Below are 24,484 nucleotides of genomic sequence, written 5' to 3'. Positions count from 1 at the left end.
GTTATATTCTTATACATTGGAGAAGTATTATAGTAGTTATATTCTTGCAGATAGGGACAGTATTATAGTAGTTATATTCTTGTACATAGGGGCAGTATTATAGTTGTTATATTCTTGTACATTGGGGCAGTATTATAGTAGTTATATTCTTGTACATATGGGCAGTATTATAGTAGTTACATTCTTGTACATATGGGCAGTATTATAGTAGTTATATTCTTGTACATAGGGGCAGTATTATAGTAGTTATATTCTTGTATATAAGGGCAGCATTATAGTAGTAATATTCTTGTACTTAAGAGCAGTATTATAGTAGTTATACTCTTCTACATAGTAGCAGTATTATAGTATTTATATTCTTGTACATAGGGGCTGTATTATAGCAGTTATATTCTTATACATTGGAGAAGTATTATAGTAGTTATATTCTTGTAGATAGGGACAGTATTATAGTTGTTATATTCTTGTACATTGGGGCAGTATTATAGTAGTTATATTCATGTACATATGGGCAGTATTATAGTAGTTACATTCTTGTACATATGGGCAGTATTATAGTAGTTATATTCTTGTACATAGGAGCATTATTATAGTAGTTATACTCTTCTACATAGGAGCAGTAGTCAGTAGTATAGTAGTTATATTCTTGTACATAGGGACAGTATTATAATAGTTATATTCTTATACATAGGAGCAGTATTATAGTAGTTATATTCTTGTACATAGGGGCAGTATTATAGTAGTTATATTCTTATACATAGGAGCAGTATTATAGTAGTTATATTCTTGTACATAGGGGCAGTATTATAGTGGTTATATTCTTGTACATAGGGGGCAGTATTATCGTAGTTATATTCTTGTACATAGGGGTCAATATTATAGTAGTTATATTCTTGTACATAGAGGGCAATATTATAGTAGTTATATTCTTGAATATAGGGGCTGTATTATAGTAGTTATATTTTTGTATATGGGGTGCAACATTATAGTTATATTCTTGTACATGGGGCAGTATTATAGTAGTTATATTCTTGTACATAGAGGCAGTATTCTGGTAGTTATATTCTTGTACCTTGGGGCAGTATTATAGTAGTTATATTCTTGTACATATGGGCAGTATTATAGTAGTTGTATTCTTGTACATAGGAGCAGTATTATAGTAGTTATACTCTTCTACATAGGAGCAGTATTATAGTAGTTATATTCTTGTACATAGGGGCAGTATTATAGTAGTTATATTCTTGTACATAGGGGGAAGTATTATAGTAGTTATATTCTTGTACATAGGAGCAGTATTATAGTAGTTATTTTCTTATACATGGGGTGCAGTATTATAGTAGTTATAGTCTTGTACATAGGGGTAGTATTATAGTAGTTATATTCTTGTACATCGGAGCAGTATTATAGTAGTTATATTCTTGCACATAGGGGGCAGTATTATAGTAGTTATATTCTTGCACATAGGGGCAGTATTATAGTAGTTATATTCTTGTACATAGGGGCAGTATTATAGTAGTTATATTCTTGTACATAGGAGCAGTATTATAGTAGTTATATTCTTGTACATAGGAGCAGTATTATAGTAGTTGCATTCTTGTAATTCGTATATATAGGGGGCAGTATTATCAGTATGTGGTATTCTATATACTTTCTGTAGAAATGCGTTGACCAGCAGGGGGCACTATTGATCACATGTATATTTCTCCAGGAGTATTTAACATAATTTGTATTTTTCAATATTTCTATCTCCTGATTTAGGAACGTTCATTTAAGAATTTGTCACTATAAAAAATTTTCAGCGTTATTCTTCTTGGACAGTTTGCCGTCACCGATAAAATGTGTCCGAATTCAGAGGAACAAAAACGTGCATGAAATCTGATGCATTTAGTCTCCACCTAAATATTCTTCTTTCGCTTCTGTTTAAAGAAATGTCAGTAACTTAGGAAACTTCTGTTCGGAACTCTGACGTCCCTTCCTGTTCTAGTGATTGCTCCTTTTTAGTCGATGACATGAGCTTTTTTACTGTTAGTCGCTGATGTAGCAGAGCTGAGACTGTCACATTAGCGTACTGAGTTTGCGGTCGATTTTTTTTTTTTGCATAGGACTGCATTTATATTTGGCGCATTGTGGTAAACACGGACTTAATTGACACATTTGACATCTGTAGCTTAGATTATTTTTGGAGACGAGGGGGGGTGCCGGGTACAGGAGTGCTGCAGTAACAAAAACCCTTCTGGATAAATCAAGTCCGAAAACCCAACGAGCCTGGCATCCTTTCCCCCCCCAGCGAAACCTCGACACCTTCTCATTGGCTCTGGTACCTGCCATTGGAGAGACAGGCCCCGGCCCAGCGCAGGTCAGGATTGGCTGCCAAGGGCTGCCACTCAACCTCCATCTGTCAGAAACCCCATATGGTTTGCAGAAGGCGAAGGAAGTGTGTGTGTGTCTGTTTGTATGCGAGCGTTAAAGGGGGGTGAAAGGGGAACAGCCGAAGGAGGGGGCGCTGGGAGGAAAAAAGAGAGGAAAAAAAAGGAGAGAAGGCGACGAGGAGAGAGCAAGGGGGGGCTTGATAGAGATTCCCAATCCAGAATTCCTCCTGTCCTCCATCCATCCCCTGCATCACCTCTCTCCACTCCATCCTTCGCTTGCCATCGAGAGACTGTACTGGAAAATACAGCGATCCGGGAGGGAGGGGGGTAGAGGGTTAAAGAGCGGAGGAAAAAAAAAAAGGAAGGAAAGAAAGAGGCAGAAAATAAAGCGGAAAACAGAAGGACAAGGCACGGAGAGCGGAGAAGGACTAAAAAAAAAATATAAAAAAAAATGAAGACGCCACTTCGGAGGGTGAACCTGGCCGGCGTGGTGGTCGCCGTGATGCTGACACAAGGTACCACATTCTAATGACCCTTGGCATGCGCTGCATCCGATCTCTGCGGGATTTATGCCGATACTGGAGTCAAGGATAACGTCGTAGCATCCTCCAAAGGGGGTCTTTACCAATGGACGTGAGAAGGGGGACTAGGGACGATGCAAAGTTGGGCAGCGATGAGGATGATGGGGAAGTTGCGAGTTGACGTGGTCGGCTTGGCGTTGGACGTTGAGGGTCTCGGTCGTTCACTTACACGGTGTATGGGATGAGCAGGTAGTTTCTGCATCGAGGGGAGACTCGTAAGGATTCCTGCACTGGAGTCGGAAACGACGACCCCCCTTCCCCGGACACCGGTCTGAATACATTGCTAGAGGCAGAGGTTAATAAATAGAAATGTATTAATCAAGTCATAGATTGGGGAGGGGGGGTGAAAAATTGCCACGGGGGGATGGGGTGGCAAAGAGAGAAGGTTGTGGAGGGGGGTCTTCGCAATCACAATGACGATCCGTCCCTGACATTCTTCTTATTATACATTCAGTACACAGTGGGCACTGTAGTGCAGCAATTACCGGCGGAGCAGGGGTTAAAGGGATGCGAGCCGGGGGTCGGTCCCCGAGGAAAGGACATGTTGTCGGATCAATAAGGCGAATGTTAAATAGGCGGAGGGTCTGCGCTGACCTCTGCTCCCCGTCTTAGACCCTAGTAGATGGTTGAGGGGAAGATGATGAAGATGATGATGATGGGCTGAGCTCATACAGCTGCGTGCAGAGCCCACTGTGTGCAGCATCTGTGCTGGGGGGCGCATTCATGGCTGGCGGAGCTCTGCTGCTGTATAGTTCCCATCTGCAAGCGCAATATGTGTGTGTACCGTACGGATCGCCGGTGGGGGTCTGCGGGGGGCTCGCGGAGCTGTATGGCTTCATTACAGGCCATTGCTGTAGAGTTGTGAGAGCATTGTGGGATTACAGTGATGGCCTGCTCGGTCCTATAGCACAGGGCTACAGCTATATATGTAGAGCACGCCTGCCTGCCGGGATACAGGAAGCCAACGTGTGTGTGTGAGCATGAAAGTGTGTGTGTGCACTATGGAAGAGGGTTTGTGTGCATAAAATAATAAAATATGGATATGTGCGTGTACTGTACAGATGTGTGTATATATGTGTGTGTGTGTGTGTGTGTATATATATATATATGTATGAGCATGAAAGTGTGTGTGCACTATGGAGGAGGGTTTGTGTGCATAAAATAATAAAATATGGATATGTGCGTGTACTGTACAGATGTGTGTATATATGTGTGTGTGTGTGTGTATATATATATATATATATATGTATGAGCATGAAAGTGTGTGTGTGCACTATGGAGGAGGGTTTGTGTGCATAAAATAATAAAATATGGATATGTGCATGTACTGTATAGATGTGTATATATGTGTGTGTGTATATGAGCATGAAAGTGTGTGTGCACTATGGAGGAGGGTTTGTGTGCATAAAATAATAAAATATGGATATGTGCGTGTACTGTATAGATGTGTATATATGTGTGTGTGTGTATGAGCATGAAAGTGTGTGTGTGCACTATGGAGGAGGGTTTGTGTGCATAAAATATATGGGTATGTGTGTTGGCATGCAGATATGTGTGTATGAGTATGGAAGTGTATGAGTATACATGTACACTATGGATGAAGGTATGTGTTAATAGATTATATTGGTATGCGTGTGTGTGTACTGTATGGATGTGTGTGTATATAAAGTGTGTATATGTGTGTATGATCATGGAAGTGCATGTGTGTGTACACTATGGGTGAGGGTATGTGGGCATAAAATGTATGGGGGGGTGTATGTAAATAATATATACACATTATCTCTCTGAGCATGTATTGTAAGGATGAGTGTGTGTATATGAGTATGTATGAGGAGTGTAAGAGGCTGTGTATAGGAGTGTGAATGTATTGGCTGCCTAGATGAGTGCAAGTATATGTGTATGTACTGTGTATGAGTGTTTCAATGCATTGTGTGTAACTGACTAATGTATATGACTGTTTTTAGATGCATGTGGCTGTGTGCATTTTTTTCTGTGAGGCTCTGTATGTACAGTATGTATGTGTATGCACTGCATAATAATGTGTCTATGTATGTGACAATGTGTGTTTGCTGTGTATGTACTGTATGTGGCTGTGTGCGTGGCACTGTGCCTTTACTGTATGTACGTGACCATGCCGGCATGGTGGTGGCATTATGTATATGGCTGACTGTGTATATGTGGCTGTTTCTGTGTAACGTATGTGCTTTTGCAGGCCGTGTATGTATGAGTTGACGTGATCAGTTATTTGTATCTGCGGTTGTGCATGTATATGACTGTGAGTAAATTTTTATGTATATTGCTAATAAATGCATGTATGAGGTAGTGTATATTGTATACCAAGTATGAAGGTATATACCGTGTGTGTGTATGAAGGTTTATACCATGTATGTGATTGTATGAAGGTATATACCGCATGTGTATATATATATATATATGTGTCTGTGTGTGTGTGTATGAAGGTACATACAGTGTGTGGGTATGAAGGTATATACAACAGTGTGTGTGTGTATGGAGCTATATACAACATTGTGTGTATGAAGGTATATGCCGTTTATGTGTGTGTTTTTGAAGGTATATACCGTGTGTGTGTATGAAGCTATATACAGTGTGTGTGCAGAGCTGGACTGGTCATCTGGCAATTCTGGCAAATGCCAAAAGGGCCTGTCTGGTTGTGGGCTGCTTTGTCTGCTACATTGTTAACAGAATCAATGTCTAAAGACACGCATACTGTTAAGAGCTATGACGGAGAACAAGTCACTGACTCCATCACTTAACCCAGCAGGACACGGGTATCATTAGAAATATTGGTCTTGTAGTAAATCTGCCTTTCCTCCATCCAGGGTAATATTAGTAAAATATCCCATCTGGTGCTTGAGGACGGGGACAGCATGGGCCTGTGTGATTTCAAATGCCAGGGCTGAATTTCTGTCCCAGTCTGAACCTGTGTGTGTGTTTGTGTATGAAGGTATATACCGTGTATATTTGTGTATGAAGGTATATACCTTGTGTGTATGAAGGTATATACCTTGTGTGTATGAAGTTATATACCGTGTCTGTATGAAGGTATATACCGTGTGTGTGTATGAAGATATATACCGTGTCTGTATGAAGGTATATACCATGTATGTGTGTATGAAGGTATATACCGTGGGGGTGTATGAAGGTATATACCGTGTGTGTGTGTATGAAGGTATATACCGTGGGGGTGTATGAAGGTATATACCGTGTGTGTGTATGAAGCTATGTACCGTGGCTGTATGAAGGTATATACTATGGGTGTGTATGAAGGTATATACCGTGGGGGAGTATGAAGGTATATACCGTGTATGTGTGTTTATGAAGGCATATACCGTGTCTGTATGATGGTATATACTGTGTGTATGAAGGTATATACCATGTTTGTGTGTGTATGAAGGTTTATACCATGTGTGTATGAAGGTATATACCGTGTGTGTGTATGAAGGTATATGCTGTGTGTGTATGAAGGAATATACCGTGTGTGTGTGTATGAAGGTATATACCGTGTCTGTATGATGGTATATACTGTGTGTATGAAGGTATATACCATGTTTGTGTGTGTATGAAGGTTTATACCATGTGTGTATGAAGGTATATACCGTTTCTGTATGAAGGTATATGCTGTGTGTGTATGAAGGTATATACTATGTGTGTCTATGAAGGTATATACCGTGGGGGTGTATGAAGGTATATACCGTGGGGGTGTATGAAGGTATATACCGCGTGTGTGTATGAAGGTATATACCGTGTATGTGTGTTTATGAAGGTATATACTGTGTCTGTATGATGGTATATACTGTGTGTATGAAGGTATATACCATGTTTGTGTGTGTATGAAGGTTTATATCATGTGTGTTTGAAGGTATATACCGTGTGTGTGTGTATGAAGGTATATACTGTGTGTGTATGAAGGTATATACCGTGTGTGTGTGTATGAAGGTATATACCGTTTATGTGTGTTTATGGAGGTATATACCGTGTATGTGTGTTTATGAAGGTATATACTGTGTCTGTATGAAGGTATATACTGTGTGTATGAACGTATATACTATGTATGTGTGTGTATGAAGGTATATACCGTGTGTGTGTGTGTGACGGTATATACCGTGTATGTGTGTTTATGAAGGTATATACCGTGTCTGTATGAAGGTATAAACTGTGTGTATGAAGGTATATACCATGTTTGTGTGTGTATGAAGGTTTATACCGTGGGGGTGTATGAAGGTATATACTGTGTATGAAAGTATATACCGTGTGTGTGTGTTTATGAAGGTATATACCGTGTCTGTATGTGTATGTTAGAAGGTATATACCGTGTAGGTGTGTATGACGGTATATACCGTGTGTGTGTATGACGGTATATACCGTGTCTCTGTGTATGACGGTGTATACCGTGTGCGTGCACCTTGGGGTATGTGCCTGTCTGCGAGTTGCCGCTCAGTGCTCAGAATTTCAATGGCCTCCTTGGATGTATTTTATGACTTCGCCTCCTTCTGATTAATCTGAGGTTTCCTATCATTAACTCTTTCCTTCTGAAGGTTGAAGAAAAATGGCTTCTTTTCTGCGATCTGCCATACTGAGCAGCATCATTTACCCCTGCTGACATGTATTAACCTTTTTTCGGCCTGACCTGGCAGAAAGGTCTTAGTTATGTCGCTGGTGGAGAAGGGTTATTATAAACCCTGCGCTGGTTTCTATGCTTTAACCCTTCATGTCCTGGGAGAGCTGACACCGTCAGACTAGTTACTGAGCGTTAACCCTTTCGTCTCCCCTGCCATATGTAGAAGAATTCCACTGTGGGTTTTATTTCCCCCTTTTACTGGATAGGTTCCCATTGCTGTGGAAATCCAGATTTGTGGTGTGTTGATTTGGGTCAGAGATTTTTGGAAAAATTGGCGATTAGGTGCAGGTATGTTTGGGCGGGCAGGGGCCCCAGGTGCTGCGGTGGATCCAGAAAAAGTCAGAGAAGAGCAAGGACCAGAAGAAAATATGTCCTGAGCCGCCACAATGTGTCCAGGAGAGAATGGCAAGAGTTACTTTTCTTTATTGCAACAATGTATCACTTGTTTAGAGACTTCCACAACCCTTTCCTTGCCAGGAAGGGACAAGCCTGGTCCCTTCCTTTACAGTGGGCGCTTGTGATGGCAGAAAATACCCAGTAGGGGGCGTCATTTAACTCCTTTCTTGACAGAGTTCTGTACCCCCCATTCCCCACATACCAAGAACATCGGCCTCCACCGTGGGGAAACAATGGTTTAACCCTTTAGACTTCCATCAGGCCTGCATCTGATGGACACCAGGACCGCACTCATTAACCATTTCATTGCTTCTCTCAAGTGCAGTCTGTTATTTTAGCTTCACCTCCGCACAAAATCATACTATGGAGAAATAATGGGAATAAAATCGTGCTACGAAGTCTTAAATAAACCCAGGAATTATGCGAAAAGTGGAGTCGCCCTTTAAATTTTCGACACATTTGCTATTGCTTTAATTAACTTTTTCCCTTTCCAAAAGTTTATTGCTACTTTTTTTCCAGTGCCGTAAGACATTAAAGTCCATCCCCCATCGTTATTAAAAAAATAGAATTAAAAAATAATGTAATAAGCATTTTTACCAGCTGCTAGCACTGTAATGGGCTGTAGCTATTTAAACTATTTACTTTTTTTATTTTACCGATCACATTTGTATCTTTATCAGTCGCTGCTTTCGAGTAATATAATTACCGTCTGTTTTGTACCTGCAATGTGGAAAAATGCTGCACGGGCCTACCATAGATGTATACTGGTAGGGCTTACAGGCCCGCAACACTGGGAGCTTTGGTATTGGACCACCGCTCTGGTGGACCCGGCTCGTATATGCATCCATTACACTGGCCACCATACTTTTCAGAAGAATCGTTTTAGTTTTTTTCATTACTTACATGCATACAGTCATACAATCCAACATCTGTTTGCAGTATTTATACATTTTACTTTTTTTTCTTAATGGAAACCATCAACAAGTAGGATAGTTTTTTTTCATGGGTCTTAGTATAGGAAATCTCCATTTTGATGAAGATGAATTGATTGGAGTGCATTTTGAGTCTCTTCGGTATGTATATTTTAGTGGAAACCATCAACAAGTAGGATAGACCTGCAAGTTCATAGGCCTTAGTATAGGAAATCTCCATTTTGATGAAGATGAATTGATTGGAGTGTATTTTGAGCCTCTTCGGTACGTGTATTTTAGTGGAAACCATCAACAAGTAGGATAGACCTACAAGTTCATAGGCCTTAGTATAGGAAATCTCCATTTTTGATGAATATTAATTGATTGGAGTCTATTGTTAGTTTTTTCAGTATGTAAAACCATCAACAAGCAGGATCGATGTGTTGATAAGAATTATTACGGTATTATTTATTTTATATACTTTTTTTGCTTATGTGAAGCCGTACTGCTCGGCTCGTTACCATGTAAATATTTGAATACATATAGATCCGTCAAGCTGAATTAATATCTAATATGTTAATAAATCAATTTACACCTGTTTTGTATATTCATTATGCTATGCAGAGCCCTGCGGGGGGTGAGGAAGTGTTAATGAGTCAATCATTCTCGCAGTGTGTTCACAGCAGGGTAGCACTATGCACTCAAAGGAATGGAGGTGGAAACCGTCAGCAGCAGCTTGTTGACAGTTTCCACAATAGAAGATGGCAAAGAGGCTTGAGAATATGACCTTTTTTTTTTTTTTTTTACTATAAGACAGAGTTTTGATATTATTTCACATGTTGCCTCCCCTGTTAACTTTTGGAAAATGTGAGAATAACAAATCTAATACTGCATGGACATCCCACCTCTTACGATGGGAGGACGACCCCCTATACTGGTGATGAAGTGTCTCTCAGGTTATTCGATTAATTCTTCTTTGCAGCCAATGTTATACTACAGTCTGTGCTGGATTATCAGATACTCTGGATTATCGGAATTGAACTGTAATCGAGACGTGAAAACCGGTATATTGGCCCGGTGGATTGTTGCAGCGGTTGGGATTGGCTGCAGCACTATTGGGTACGCCAATGGGTGATGGCCTGACTGCGTTTGACTCCTAAGATGCCGATGGACTAAAAAAAATGGGTATAAGAAAAAATCTCTAATAAAAAATAATCAATATATATTTAATAATAACATATATTTTAGTACAATAATACAATACAATAATATATACATACTGTATGTTAATGAAAAATATATTAATAATGTAGTTATATTATATATATAATGCTAGTACTGAAAAACATAGAATTCTATATTTTTATTTTCCATATATATATATATATATATATATATATATATAATAAAAATAAATATATTTTAATTTTATGAACATATGTAAAATATGTTTTTAATGTTCGAGTATAAACAAAACAAACAAAATATAGTTTATTTGAACAATAAAATAAATTTTAATCTCAATCATAATATATATTTTCACTTTTTTTAAAAAAACACTTCCTCTCCTGGTGCAGATGGGTGTAGAAGCAAGTGAAAGAAGGACACATCAGCAGTTTGTGTGCAGATGTGTTCACTCACATTTCTGGGTACTAGGGGGGCGGTAACATGGACCTTCCACACCATTTTCGTTTTTGGTGTCCAGTACTACAGTTGTGGGCAAAAGTATTGACACCCCTGCAATTCTGTCAGATAATACTCAGTTTCTTCCTGAAAATGATTGCAAACACAAATTCTTTGGTATTATTATCTTCATTTAATTTGTCTTAAATGAAAAAGCACAAAAGAGAATGAAGCAAAAAGCAAAACATTGATCATTTCACACAAAGCTCCAAAAATGGGCCAGACAAAAGTATTGGCACCCTCAGCCTAATACTTGGTTGCACAACCTTTAGCCAAAATAACTGCGACCAACCGCTTCCGGTAACCATCCATGAGTTTCTTACAATGCTCTGCTGGAATTTTAGACCATTCTTCTTTGGCAAACTGCTCCAGGTCCCTGATATTTGAAGGGTGCCTTCTCCAAGCTGCCATTTTTAGATCTCTCCACAGGTGTTCTATGGGATTCAGGTCTGGACTCATTGCTGGCCACCTTAGTAGTCTCCAGTGCTTTCTCTCAAACCATTTTCTGTCATGCTCTCCATGTCTGTTTTGCCTCATGACCCTGGAGCGGTGTGCACACGCATCTCATGTCTGCTATCCTGCATGTTCCCTAGAGCAGTGTGCACACTCACCTCATGACTGTTGAGCTGCGGGATGCCTGCGTTTCTGCTCTGCCTTCAGTGATCGTCTCGTCATGTCTAGAACCCCTGATCATGTGTCCTTCCTATGTTCCAGCAGAGGCTGGTTCTGCATTCATCTCTGCATGTCTGGAACTCTGATCATGTGACCTGCCTAGGTTTCAGCACTGGTTCTGCTATCATCTCTGCATGTCTGGAATTCTGATCATGTGACCTGCCTAGGTTTCAGCACTGGTTCTGCTATCATCTCTGCATGTCTGGAATTCTGATCATGTGACTGCTCCCTGTGATCCTGGAGGATCTGACCTGAACGTTCTTCCCTGGTCCTGACCCGGAAGTGGATGTACTATGCCCTATATCAGACCGCCCCTCCCTATGCTCAGGGCCTGAGTATTGTGTTGCTTCCCTGCATTGCTCCTTTGTCTGCTGGGTTGCTCCCTCTATTCTGTGCCCTTGCACTTTGCTCTGTCGTGCGTCTCTGCACAAGATCCGTGCTCGTATTCCATCTCTTGTCTCGTGCTTTGTCTCGTGTTGTCCTTCGTGCTTTTTTTGTCCTCGCTATGCTTCCTTGTTATGCTATGTTCTGTACCCTGTCCCTGACGTGTCTTTCTACACGGGCAGGCCTCCACTCTGTGCCCTGTCCCTGACGTGTCTCTCTACACGTGCAGGCCTCCGCTCTGTACCCTGTCCCTGATGTGTCTCTCTACACGTGCAGGCCTCCGCTCTGTACCCTGTCCCTGATGTGTCTCTCTACACGTGCAGGTCACCGTTCTGTACCCTGTCCCTGACGTGTCTCTCTACACGTGCAGGCCTCCGCTCTGTACCCTATCCCTGACGTGTCTCTCTACACGTGCAGGTCACCGTTCTGTACCCTGTCCCTGACGTGTCTCTCTACACGTGCAGGCCTCCGCTCTGTACTCTGTCTAGTCCCAAGACTCTCCCTTTGCCCGGCTCTGGGCTTCGGCCTACGCTCCGCTGCTAGATTCTGTCCCTGTCGCTGGCGTGTCTCTCCACACGTGCAGGCCTCATCTTGTACTTTGCCCCTGGCATGCCCTCTGCATGTGCAGGACTCTGCCTCTTACCCTATGCCTTGTCTCTGATGTTTCGTGCACCCTTGCACTTTTCATACTAGGCTTTGTCGTGCTGTTTCGCACGCGTCTCTGTCCTGTACCTTTGCCTAGCCCTGCCTTGTGGCTCCGTGCCCTCGTGCACGCGCCTGGTCGCCCTGTGCCTGCCTGTTGTGCCTCAGCTGTGCCGCCTCTAGTCGGGCTCGCCTGTGTGCCTCAGCCGTGCCCGCCGTCCAGTGCTATAGTGGTTACCGGCTGTGTGAGCCACAGCTGTGCCGCCTCTAAGTCGTGCCCGCCTGCTTATGCCACCGTCGGTACCTCCTGCCGGTGCCCCAGCCGTGGTTTCCGTGCTCCCTTGCACGCACGCTGGTTTTTGCACTGTGCCTTTTCGTGCTACTCTTGCATAAAGTCTTTTGCTTACTTTGCTCTGCTCTGAACCCTGTCTTGCCTGCCAGATTCCGTAACCTGCCGACCACTGCCAGAGGTCCGGACCTAGATGACTGCGGCCTGATGTCCGGAGCTGATTTCCGCAGTCTGACTCCTGGACCTTGTCGGTCGATGCCAGCACCCCGGATTCCGATTCCACCGTACCCTATTTTGGTCCCTGGCGTGTCCTCTGCACGCGCAGACCTTGGTCCTGTATCTCTCCCTGGCGTGTCTCTTCGCACACGCAGGCCACCGTGCCTGTACCTGTCCCTGGCATGCCCCTTGGCATGCGCAGGCCTCCGTCCTGTGAACCTGACCCGGGCGTGTTCGTTGACACGCATCCTGTTTCTAACTTTGTCTTGTCTCCTTGCATGGAACCCTGGTTTGCTTACCGGATGTACGGAACCTGCCGATCACCTTCAGAGCTACAGAACCTGATGTCCCGGTTGATTTTTGCCTGCTGTCCGGAGTCCGATGTCCTCGTGCCTCTGCATACCATCTGCACGTTCCATGCTTTGGACCTCGGCGTGCTCTTGCACGCACCATGCTCTATGTACTCTGTGTGTTCACGTTTTGCACCTGTTATACACTGAAGTGTTCCTCATGCCTTGGACCTCAGCGTGCCCTTGTACGCATCTTGCTTTATGTACTTTGTGTGTTCATGTTTTGCACCTGTTGTACCCAGAAGTGTTCCTTAATGAAGTTTCCTTGAACTAACGTCTTGTCTCGCCTTGTCTTGTTTCCCTGAGTCGGCCGTCTGGTCCAGCTGCTGTGGTGGCTCACCCCCTTGGTCTTGCCCCTGACACTCCCTGTATAGGGGGTGGATTCTCACTAGGTCAGCTCGCCCTAGGTGGGTGGGTGCCACGGCCCAGAGGGTCCACTCATTCAAAAGGAAAATGACTCAGCGTAAGCTGACACGCGTCACATTTTCTAGTGCTTTTTGAAGTGTGTTTTGGGTCATTGTCCTGCTGGAAGACCCATGACCTCTGAGGGAGACCCAGCTTTCTCACACTGGGCCCTACATTATGCTGCAAAATTTGTTGGTAGTCTTCAGACATCATAATGCCATGCACATGGTCAAGCAATCCAGTGCCAGAGGCAGCAAAGCAACCCCAAAACATCAGGGAACCTCCGCCATGTTTGACTATAGGGACCGTGTTTTTTTCTTTGAATGCCTCTTTTTTCTCCTGTAAACTCTATGTTGATGCCTTTGCCCAAAAAGCTCTACTTTTGTCTCATCTGACCAGAGAACATTCTTCCAAAACGTTTTAGGCTTTTTCAGGTAAGTTTTGGCAAACTCCAGCCTGGCTTTTTTATGTCTCGGGGTAAGAAGTGGGGTCTTCCTGGGTCTCCAACCATACAGTCCCTTTTCATTCAGATGCCGACGGATAGTACGGGTTGACACTGTTGTACCCTCGGACTGCAGAGCAGAGCAGAGCAGAGCAGCTTGAACTTGTTTGGATGTTAGTCGAAGTTCTTTATCCAACATCCGCACAATCTTGCGTTGAAATCTCTTGTCAATTTTTCTTTTCCGTCCACATCTAGGGAGGTTAGCCACAGTGCCATGGGCTTTAAACTTCTTGATGACACTGCGCACGGTAGACATAGGAATGTTCAGGTCTTTGGAGATGGACTTGTAGCCTTGAGATTGCTCATGCTTCCTCACAATTTGGTTTCTCAAGTCCTCAGATAGTTCTTGGTCTTCTTTCTTTTCTCCATGCTCAATGTGGTACACACAAGGACACAGGACAGAGGTTGAGTCAACTTTAATCCATGTCAACTGGCTGCAAGTGTGATTTAGTTATTGCCAACACCTGTTAGGTGCCACAGGTAAGTTACAGGTGCTGTTAATTACACAAATTAGAGAAGCATCACATGATTTTTCGAACAGTGCCAATACTTTTGTCCACCCTCTTTTTTATGTTTGGTGTGGAATTATATCCAATTTGGCTTTAGGACAATTCTTTTTGTGTTTTTTCGTTTAAGACAAATTAAATGAAGATAATAATACCAAAGAATTTGTGTTTGCAATCATTTTCAGGAAGAAACTGAGTATTATCTGACAGAATTGCAGGGGTGTCAATACTTTTGGCCACAACTGTATAAGGCCAGGTTCACATAGCGTTAACACAGCCCGTTCAACATATAGCGTTGACGGGCTGCGTTAACATTATAGCATAACGTGATATGCGTTATGCTATACCGCTAGCGCTGATGATTCATCAGCGCTAGCAGTGACGGAGCCTCAGACGCTGTAGCCCGCGTCCTAGGCTCCGTCAGTGCTTGACGGCACATCGCGAACGCGTGCCGCTTTATGGCATATGTCGCGATGCGCCACATAACGGGGCTGAATGACAGCGTTAACAGACTATGTTACACTGGGTTATACCGCGGTGTAATGCAGGTTCGTCAACGCTATGCCTATAACGCAGTGTGACCCCAGCCTAAATGATGCATCATAGTTCAGGGTCCTGTAATTATTTTGCATTTTGATCTTGAAGCTTTGAATTGGGTTAGCCAATTCACTTTTCACCTCTGCTGACGACCACTTTCCAGGATTTGGCTGTGGCAGGTATTGTGCACACTCGACAGGTATTGTGTACCTCTCCTATTAAAGGGATTCTTCCAGGAATTATACCAGGAAAGGCAGACATTATGCCAGGAAGGGGTACAGGATGGAGGACATTATAACAGGATGCGGGACATTATGCCAGGAAGGGGTATAGGATGGAGGACGTTATACCAGGAAAGGAGGCCATTATGCCAGGAAGGGGTATAGGATGGAGGACATTATAACAGGATGGGGGACATTATGCCAGGAAGGGGTACAGGATGGAGGACATTATACCATGAAACTGTTAAAAAAAATGCAAGTGTGAGACACAGCACTTAAAGAGCCTGAGATCCAGATACAGCAGCTTCATTAATTTGTTAGAATAAAGTGTCAGGAGTGGAAGTTATTCTGCGCTCTCTGGACTCAAACAAAGCTGTAGTAAGGTAAAAACATAGGTTTATTGTTGATGCGCTTCAGAGTCCGCTGACTCCTTCAGCACAAACATTCATAAACAACCTACAATGAAATGGAGACATTATACCAGGAAGGAGCCCATGATGGAGATATTAGATCTGGAAGGAGCCCAGGATTGGGGACATTGTTAGAGAAAGGGGCCAGTCAGGATGGGCAACATTATTACAGGAAGGGGCCAGGATGGGGGACATTATTAGAGGAAAAGAGCACAAGATGGGGGACATTGTTACTTGAAGGGGCCAGGATGGGGACATTATTACTGGATTGGGACTTTGTTGCCTAATAGTTAGAACACATATGTCTTCACGGGATCTGGAATGCTACAAGGGTCTGCACATCTGAAGAACATGCAGGTGGAGGCACAGGTCCAAATTTTACACCAGGGCAGATCGAACTCAAGTTATGCCACTAGCCACACATCTGTAAGAGTCGGCGACCCGAAGCCGGATGTCTCCTCTCATCTAATTCAGTTCAAATACCCGTCATGCCAGTCAAAAGCCAAAAATCCTACGCGGCCACATTTGCCTCAGCGGCTTACAGTTTATCAACCGTGCCCTATGCAGTAATTTGCCCGTGGTGCATGCCAGCCATCAAGAACTTGACCTGTACTATCAGAGATGCCAACGTGCCATCTCTGCAGGATGGTAAGATAATTAGTACAAGTTGATGGGTCTTTGCGCCACCTGCCCCCTCCTGCCTCCGCACCGGTAGCTGGCAGCGCGCTCAGCTGACTTCAGCCTTTCTGCGGTTGCCAGCTCCTCTTCATCTCGGTTCTATCAGCAGAACGCAATAAACACGACAGGTTGTCCGGGCAAGATGTGTGAGTCAGCCCGGAGTTATATGGAAGACGCACGAGGGGGGAAATATCCGCCGGAGTGTAAATTGTGGGAAATGACACACTCGGGAAGTTGAGTAGCAGAATATATTCCTTTCGGTCAGTACTGAAACCAAGAGAGACCGGGGATTGAAGAAAGATATACACTCGACGGCGGGTCAGTCTCAGGCAACACAACGGCTTGGGATGTCTGATGAACGACTGGGGCTTTATAATGGCCCCGACCGCCACGCCGCGCATATAAATAATGCCGTAAACTCTTCCTAGGTTGAGTTTAGTGGTGACACGTTTCAGTGACAATTTATATGTTTAAGTATGCTTTTTCACCTGGCATGGAGATATACGGCAGCACTCTGGGATTTTGTGTACTATCTGTAGCATGACCATTGCCCATTGTAAAACCAGGTGTAGAAGGAGAAAAGCAAAACCTGATGAGGCGGTAAGATTCACATGATGCCGAAAAATGTTTCTTTTTCATCCATTTTTCACGGTTTTGGTCCAATATGTTAATTTTAATAATGATTTTCTTCCTGATAAGAATTCTCAGTTGAACTTTAGAGCAGAATTTTGTGTTTCAGAGCTGTGATTCCTGCTCTGGAAAAGGAAGCACAACTAAAGTCAACTACTTATGTCATTTTGTTATCATGGGTTGATTCTTAATCGTCTCCTCTTCATCTGGCATCAAAATCTTATCCATTAAGGGATTTTTTTGCAGTAGCCATAAATGGATACAAGCAAGCTCTCTTCTGTTCACTCGTAGAGGAGAGCGCTTGCAGTTCCATCCATGGACAATTCACTTTATCATGTGCCATGGTCCCATCACTCAGCAGATCTGTTGGCATGTAGAGTCAGACCGCCACTAACCTGATATTGATGACTGATCTATCAGCTGACTGAAGGCGCCAAAAGTGGCACAACGCCGCATATCGCATAGTGGCCATGAATGGTACTGCAACGTTTGTCTAATCCAGGGGTTGGGAACCTTTTTGCCTGAGAGAGCCATGAACGCCAAATATTTTAAAATGTAATTCCATGACAGCCATACAATGTTAGGCTGGCAGAATGCACCAAATAATAAAATGATAATGAGGTGTGTTCGCAGCCTGGGGTCCACCGTGCACAGATGGTACACTGCTGCTAAGTAATGGCGGAGTTCTACCTGAACACCGGCGGGTAACCACTTACCCGGTGCGTATAGAAGCGAACTCTGTTACTTCACAGAGTCGCTGGAAGTAAAGCCAGAGCCTTTTAACTTCACAGAATTCGGCTGGGGAAGCACTGCTATATGGTCATAAGACCTGGGATTGCCACAGAGACAAGGGGAAGGGTCCCTCCAGACCAGCAGCGATTGGTGCCGTAATTGCGGTTAGAAAGCAATGCGCAAGTGTGCACGGCGCCTCTCTGGCATGTGCCATTAATCGCCCAGGCTTGGACTAAACAGCTCACAACTTGCACCTGGCGCTGCACTGGCGGGTGCTGACTTACGGTACGGTAGTGCCCTATACAGGATGACACCACTGGACGCTAGTGTGATAGTGCTAGGAGCACGGTGGCGGAAGCATAGCCACCTGTTGGTGCTGACTCAAATACCCTAACACATGCGTATCAAAGGAGGGGGTAATTTAATGAGTCATTCACCAGATTAGTGCATCCATCATCACACATACCAATAACATTATGAGTCTATACTAGCGCATGGCTGAGCGGCCTTGTGACTCTTTTATAGCAGCGTCCTTTCGGGACCTTCCCAGTGGACCAATCAGAGCAGGAACGGGACCTGCGCATGTGACCTCCAACCTCCAATGAGAAGTCGTCCCACGGGCATGCTCAGTAGGCAAAATACAGGACTTAGTCTCCCGGACTCAAACATGGTGTTACAGCAGAGCATGAAGGAGCAAGCAGACGCCTAGCATTACTCTGGGCAAGACGCCTTGACCGACGTCTCTGCTGCGCAGGAATTTCTGCGGCCGCAGAGGAATGGGAGACCACAGAGGACATGGCTTGAGAATCCCCCTGTGCAGTGGGGGAAACTCGACACCTAACATACAATATGCTTACAAGTAAACGTGTGCACTTTATGTAAGACCAACACTTTTAAAGTACAATACAGCGTGGGAACTGCGGCTCTGTGATGGGCGAGGATGATTTCACCGCCGATCATAAGCGGAGTTTGCCGCGCTGTCATGCACATGACAGCGCAACAAACACCCAGTGTTTGGGCGGCCGAACCCGGACAGTAACACGGACTTTCCGATGAAGTCTGTGTTCGGTGTCAGTGCCTGAACAGTAGATGTTCGGAACGGATGTGAAACTTTACAGTTCGGGTTCGCCCATCGCTATTAAAGATGTGTCTGAGAGCTAGATGCAGCCATGAAGAGCCACATCTGGCTCATGAGCCATAGGTTCTCGACCCCTGGTCTAATCCAAGTGAACAGAAAAAAGCTTGCAGTACCAGTCATGGCCACTACACAATGTTCGAAACTGTGCCACGTATGGTGCACCACATATTTGTTTTTGCTCCACCGATTCCATTTTTTGAGCACTTTCAATCAACTGATCGGTGATAAATCATCTATATTCCAACACCATAACAGATCAACTGATTGTAAGGGACAAAAGTGACCCAAAAATGGAACAGTTCCTTACATTGTCTAGTGGCCACAAATGGCACTAGAACCTCGCTTCTAGTCACTTGTATAGGATGAAGCTTACCATACCATTCATGGTCACTACACAATGGACAGAGCTTCATTCTTGCTGATGGACCTTCATTTAATTGAGCTGTGATCTTCATGCTTGGGATAGTCGTCAATATCAGATCAGTATCCTGATGCCCGATGTCTATCATCATCAGATCAGCTGATTCAAAACCTTAATAATGTCTTGACCACTGGTACTGCAAGCTCTCTCCCATTCACTTATACAGGAGAAAGCTTGAAGCGCCATTAATGATCAGTTCTATGATCACTATACAATGTATGGATGCACAGAGCTGTGCCAGTTCTGGTGAGCTGTGGTTACTTCATGGAAAACTCATGGAAAAGTTCAGAAACTTCACAGTTACAAGATTCTCTTTACTAAGGATCATGAATCATGACTTGAGTGCAACTTCCAGGTCTACACCCCTTTAAGTCCATGCCACTGACATCCCCCTCACTATTTTAGTTGGGTTCTTCAAAAACGCAAGAGGCCTTTATGCAAGGACAATATTTGGGACACTTTTGGTCAAACAGCTCATCACAATGCACAATTCTAAATGCTTTGGAAGAAGAAGTGGTCCCCTTAGCTCTTGGGCTCCAGGTTTCTCTAATGGTATGACCGTCCCTGGTTCCTCCTCTGTGATCACTAGTGTTGGCATGCTAATATAGCCAACACTTGGCATCTCTATTTAATTTCAGGCTTCCTTTAGTAGAATTTTTTCACCTTGACACATGTCGAGTCCATTTTAACTAACTCTTTTAGAAACCAAGGCGCTCGTGCTGGCGGGCCTGGCAGCGCTGACTCTGTAACTTTAGTATTCCTAGAAATTACTGGCAACTTTCCTCTGCTAATCACCTTTAGCGTTGTTAGGTTGACGGTGTAATAGGTAAGAACACAAGCCAGCTTTAATACCTGAAAGGATGGCATAGGAGACTGGCATATGAGCACAGATCTCGTGCCCAGAATTATGTTAAGATGCAAGTGTTTATGATTATATTCAGCCTCAAATCTATAGTTGTTCATACAAAGCATCTGTACTTTGAAATAACTGGAAAAAAAAATCATAGCGGGTAACTATTAAGGTAGTATAGGTGGCATTGCTGGCAAATAGGGAACTCAAACTTATCTATGGACCATTTACCTACTGGTCAACAGCCACTATGGCAAAATTACAAAGTTTCACTTACAAAGTCAAAGAAATCTGGTTCATGGATAATGAAGGGCAAACCTGGTTCCCAATGTGGTGCCCTTTATTGTGAAAGTGTAGCATATTGGCAAATTGACATTTGAAAGTGCAAAATTGAGAAATCTTACCAGGAACTGCCCACAAGTTGCGCAGGAGCTCTCCCATTTCCCCAGTCTTCATCTGGTTTCTCCAGTCTTCTGTTGATTTTTCTGGACTCCTCCAGCTTTCCATGCATTCCCTGGCCTCCCGCTCTCCCTGGCCTTTCCCCGCTTTCTTTGATCCTTCCCCCGCTCTCCCTGGCCTTCCCCAGTCCTTCCCCAGGCCCTCCCCAGGTCTAGTCTTTGCTAAAAGATCAAAGAGAGCTAGCGGTGGGCCTGTCAGGGAGTTGTGATGGCAAGACAAGTGAGTATATAGTTGTTTGTTTTTTGTATCTTTTTGTATTAATCCAGTCCTTAAAAAAATCCAGGAAAATTGCAGCCAATATATCTATCAAATCCAAATATTTCTGGAAATTCATAGCCACGTTGCATTGTTAGGAATCGATTCACTCGTCTCTAATTTCCATTTCCTTCCACCAGCTTATTACTTGGTATATTCTAAAGGATATGACACTTCACTACAAAATTATCTGCTATACAATGCACTGTCTCTCTATGCTGCACAGACTTGTTCAGGTCTTTTTATATTAAGCAGGTGGAAACAGTATGCCTTGGAGATAGTGGTTAAGAAAAATTAAGATGGTTAGGGCTAAAGCGAGAAATTACTTGATTGGAAAAAGACTTGAGAATATCCATGTATTGATGATGTAGTAAGTGAAAAGTAATCAGAAAGTGTTTGGCCATCACTATGGAGCAGGGTTTAGATTCTTGAGAAGTGATCTAAGGATCTTGTCCGGAATTTTTGATTTGTTGTTGTTATTGTTTTTGTTGTTGATGTTGTTGTTATTGTTGTCAGAGGCTTTTCTGCAGTTTACTGACGCTGATCTGATAAGCATCATTAGGCATGTGTACCCTAAAAATTGTTTTTCTTTCTTTTTGAAAATTTCAAAGAAAGAAGTAACACCCCTCTTAAAGGGAATGTCCCATCAAAAACTGTTTTTTTGTGCTTTAAATCAGTTTTTTTTGTTGAATGCATGTTAAAAACATTATTGGCAATTTATTGTTCTAATCATATCACTATCGTTATTAAAAATCAGAAATCTCTTAATTGTTACACTTGCTAATGAAGCTTGTAGTTTTTACTTTTAACTTTATTTTGTTTCAGTAAATTCAGCAATAAAAAGATTCTGACCCCATCTGTTATATCAAAGCATCTAGTCAAAGGTCATTGTGAAGGGAGGGGGAGCAGGGGAGCTGTGACATCACCTACTGTGATTTGGATCCTGTGTAACTTGCTGGGTATAGAGGTGCTTCCTATAATTGTAATCCTGCATCTGATGATAAAGAGCCTGCTGAAAACTTCCTGAGACAGGAAATAGGAGTCTAAAAAATGAACAAAAAAAGTCATTGTGAAAATTGCAAGATTACTCATTTTTAGTCTTTTAAGTGAAAAAAAAATGCCAAAAAAAACCTGATTTACATAACAGGTAGGTAATTTTCTTTAATTTATAGCTCTCAGTTTGGTCTAAAGAATGCAGGTGAATACCCAATAATCTGTAAAGGTAGAGCATTGTAATGAGCGCCTGATTTCACATGGTAGTTGGTTTACCTGCAGCCCTATGTAAACCTCAGATAAAGCATCCTCATGATCAGCGGTATCACTGGAGCCCAATGAGCAAAATTTGGACCTGGGCCCCACCTGCATTTTGGTCAGATGTATGGGTCCTTGTAACATTCTAATACTATAAAAACATGTGTTCGACCCCAATGTAGTAATGTTTCTTGTCCTGGATCCTTCCTGTAATAATATGCCCCATCTTGATCCTGAACCCATTCCTATAATAATGTTCAACATCTTAAGCCCCTTCCAGTAATAATGTCCTCCATCCTAAAAAAATGTCCCCCAATCCTGGGCCCCTTCATGGTACGATATCCCCCATCATGTAATAATGCCCCCCTTCCTGAGTCCTTTATTTAATAATGTTCCCAATCCTGGGCCCCATCCTGGTGCAATATCCTCTTTCCTAGGCTCATTCAAGTAATAATGGCCACCATCTAGAGTCTAGGGCCCCTTTCAGTAATAATGTCCTCCATCTTATAACAATGTCCTCCCATCCTGGGCCCTTTCATGGTATAATATCCCCCATCATGTAATAATGTCCCCTCTCCAGAGTTCTTTATTTAATAATCTCCTCAATCCTGGTCCCCTTTCTGACGTAATGCCCTCCATCCTAGGCCCCTTCCTGTAATAATGTTCCCCATCCTGGGCCCTTGATTCATGACATAGCATTCAGCCAATCATCAGTGCATTCTCATTGGGGAGATTCATCTTCTGCCCTAGGCCCGCTACTGGAAAACGAGGTCCATTGGGAGTTAACGGACCCCATTTTTCTGTTGTCGGCCGGGACCCAGAAGGGGAGTCCCTCACCCACCGCTACCGAGCCAAATATAGAATGCTAGAAGTAATTGCAACCTCTTGAACCCATTTAACAATGCGTAAGCTTGCAGTGTAGCGGGGTGATCCTCGGTCTCCAGCTTATTACTTTTGACCCCCTAATCCACATCCTGTGCCTACAGGTCTTCACATGTGAGCCATTATTTTTCTGGATTATACTTTTGTGTTCCATATGTTTAAGACTAAAATTATCCTAAAAGATGTTACCGCCATCGGGCCGCCATAGTAGTGTGTGACCTCAGACTTTAGGGAACAGGAGAAAGGACTCAGTGAAGGCCATAAAGTGACATACAGATGAGTGCGGGCATCTCATGCCTTATCTCACTCATGACAGTACCGCATTCATTAAAATACCCCCCTAACATAAGACTCCACAACATCCATATACAATACCCTACAGAGAGGCCGGACAAGGTCACAGTAGAGAGAGTCGTCTCACAATGGCCCCTTGTGCTGAGAGGGTGCCAGGGGTGAGCGCGTCCAATATTACTATCGCTGGATAATGGAGATGTAGCAGAGCGGAGTTGTTTGCTGTCTGGAAGAGAATTTATAATGCAGCACATTTATCTGAAGTCCTGTGTGGAAGAAAAGCACAAAAAAAATACCGTAAAGAGATCATGTAATAACAGTACCATACAGTGAACATATAAGAGTACCATAGAGTGCTAAAAAAGTGCTGTCATGTCACTGTCTCTGTGTATATACAATGCAGTAAATTTATCTGAAGTTCTCTGAGAATCCTGCTCATAACAGAAAAGCTAACTAACAGTGCCATGGCGAGCTCACTAATAACAGTATCATACAGTCACAAATAGTACTGACACCTCACTGTCTGAGTATCAATAATGCAAGAGATCTTTCCTAAATTTTGGGAAGAACAATAGACAAAATGGCAGAACTGAATGGTCCCTTATAAAGCTCACATAACAGTTCCTTGCAGTGAAAATATAACACTACTATACAGTGTCTAAAAAAGCACCGTCATTTCATTGTCTCACTGCGTGTCTATAACTGTTCTTAGAAGAGAAAGTAAATAAACTGCAAATAATGCATAATGGTAATAATAATAATAATAATAATAATAATAATAATAATAATAAGGGTATTTAGTAAACATAATTTTGATCAAAATAATGTACAAGCCTTCCCGCCACGTCATGGCAACCCTTGTGCATTATTTGCAGTTTATTTTTTCATTTTAGGATATTTGTGTTTTTTTGTTTTCTCTGTGTAATGGTCATGTGTTAATATGCACTTACATTGTGCATACACATTAACTAACTTTCTCAGTTCAGACTGCAGTTTTTTCAGAGTAAAGTACTGCAGTGCGCAGGCGCCAGACATCTCTGACCTTTTCCGGCGCCTGCGCACTGCAGTACTTTACGCTGCTCTCAACAGGGCAGATAAAGTACTCCTGCGCAAGAACCTTGGCAGAAGTAAGAAGGAGGACGTCATCACTAGAATATGGGAGGCGCCGGGCCGGACCGCGAAAC

At 43.1% G+C, this 24,484-nt stretch overlaps 1 protein-coding gene and 1 long non-coding RNA gene across 2 annotated transcripts in view; both read left to right on the top strand.

The window, feature by feature from the left end:
- The first annotated feature begins 2,273 nt into the window (after positions 1-2,273).
- Positions 2,274-24,484, top strand: part of IGLON5 (IgLON family member 5) — a 554,166-nt gene continuing 531,955 nt past the window's right edge. Inside the window, 1 exon segment of the mRNA XM_073570595.1 lies at positions 2,274-2,884. Coding sequence (XP_073426696.1) covers positions 2,821-2,884 — 64 coding nt within the window. The 5' untranslated portion in view covers positions 2,274-2,820.
- On the top strand, positions 14,757-23,570 carry LOC141085313 (uncharacterized). The gene is made up of 2 exons (XR_012231270.1): positions 14,757-17,485; positions 17,592-23,570. It is a non-coding gene; the product is annotated as an uncharacterized lncRNA (long non-coding RNA).

The sequence above is a fragment of the Dendrobates tinctorius genome, unplaced genomic scaffold (genome assembly GCF_039654945.1).
Source record: "Dendrobates tinctorius isolate UK_male_01 unplaced genomic scaffold, ASM3965494v1 ptg000028l, whole genome shotgun sequence".
NCBI classification, from domain to species: Eukaryota; Metazoa; Chordata; class Amphibia; order Anura; family Dendrobatidae; genus Dendrobates; species Dendrobates tinctorius.
This window is presented reverse-complemented; position numbering and strand designations above follow the sequence as displayed.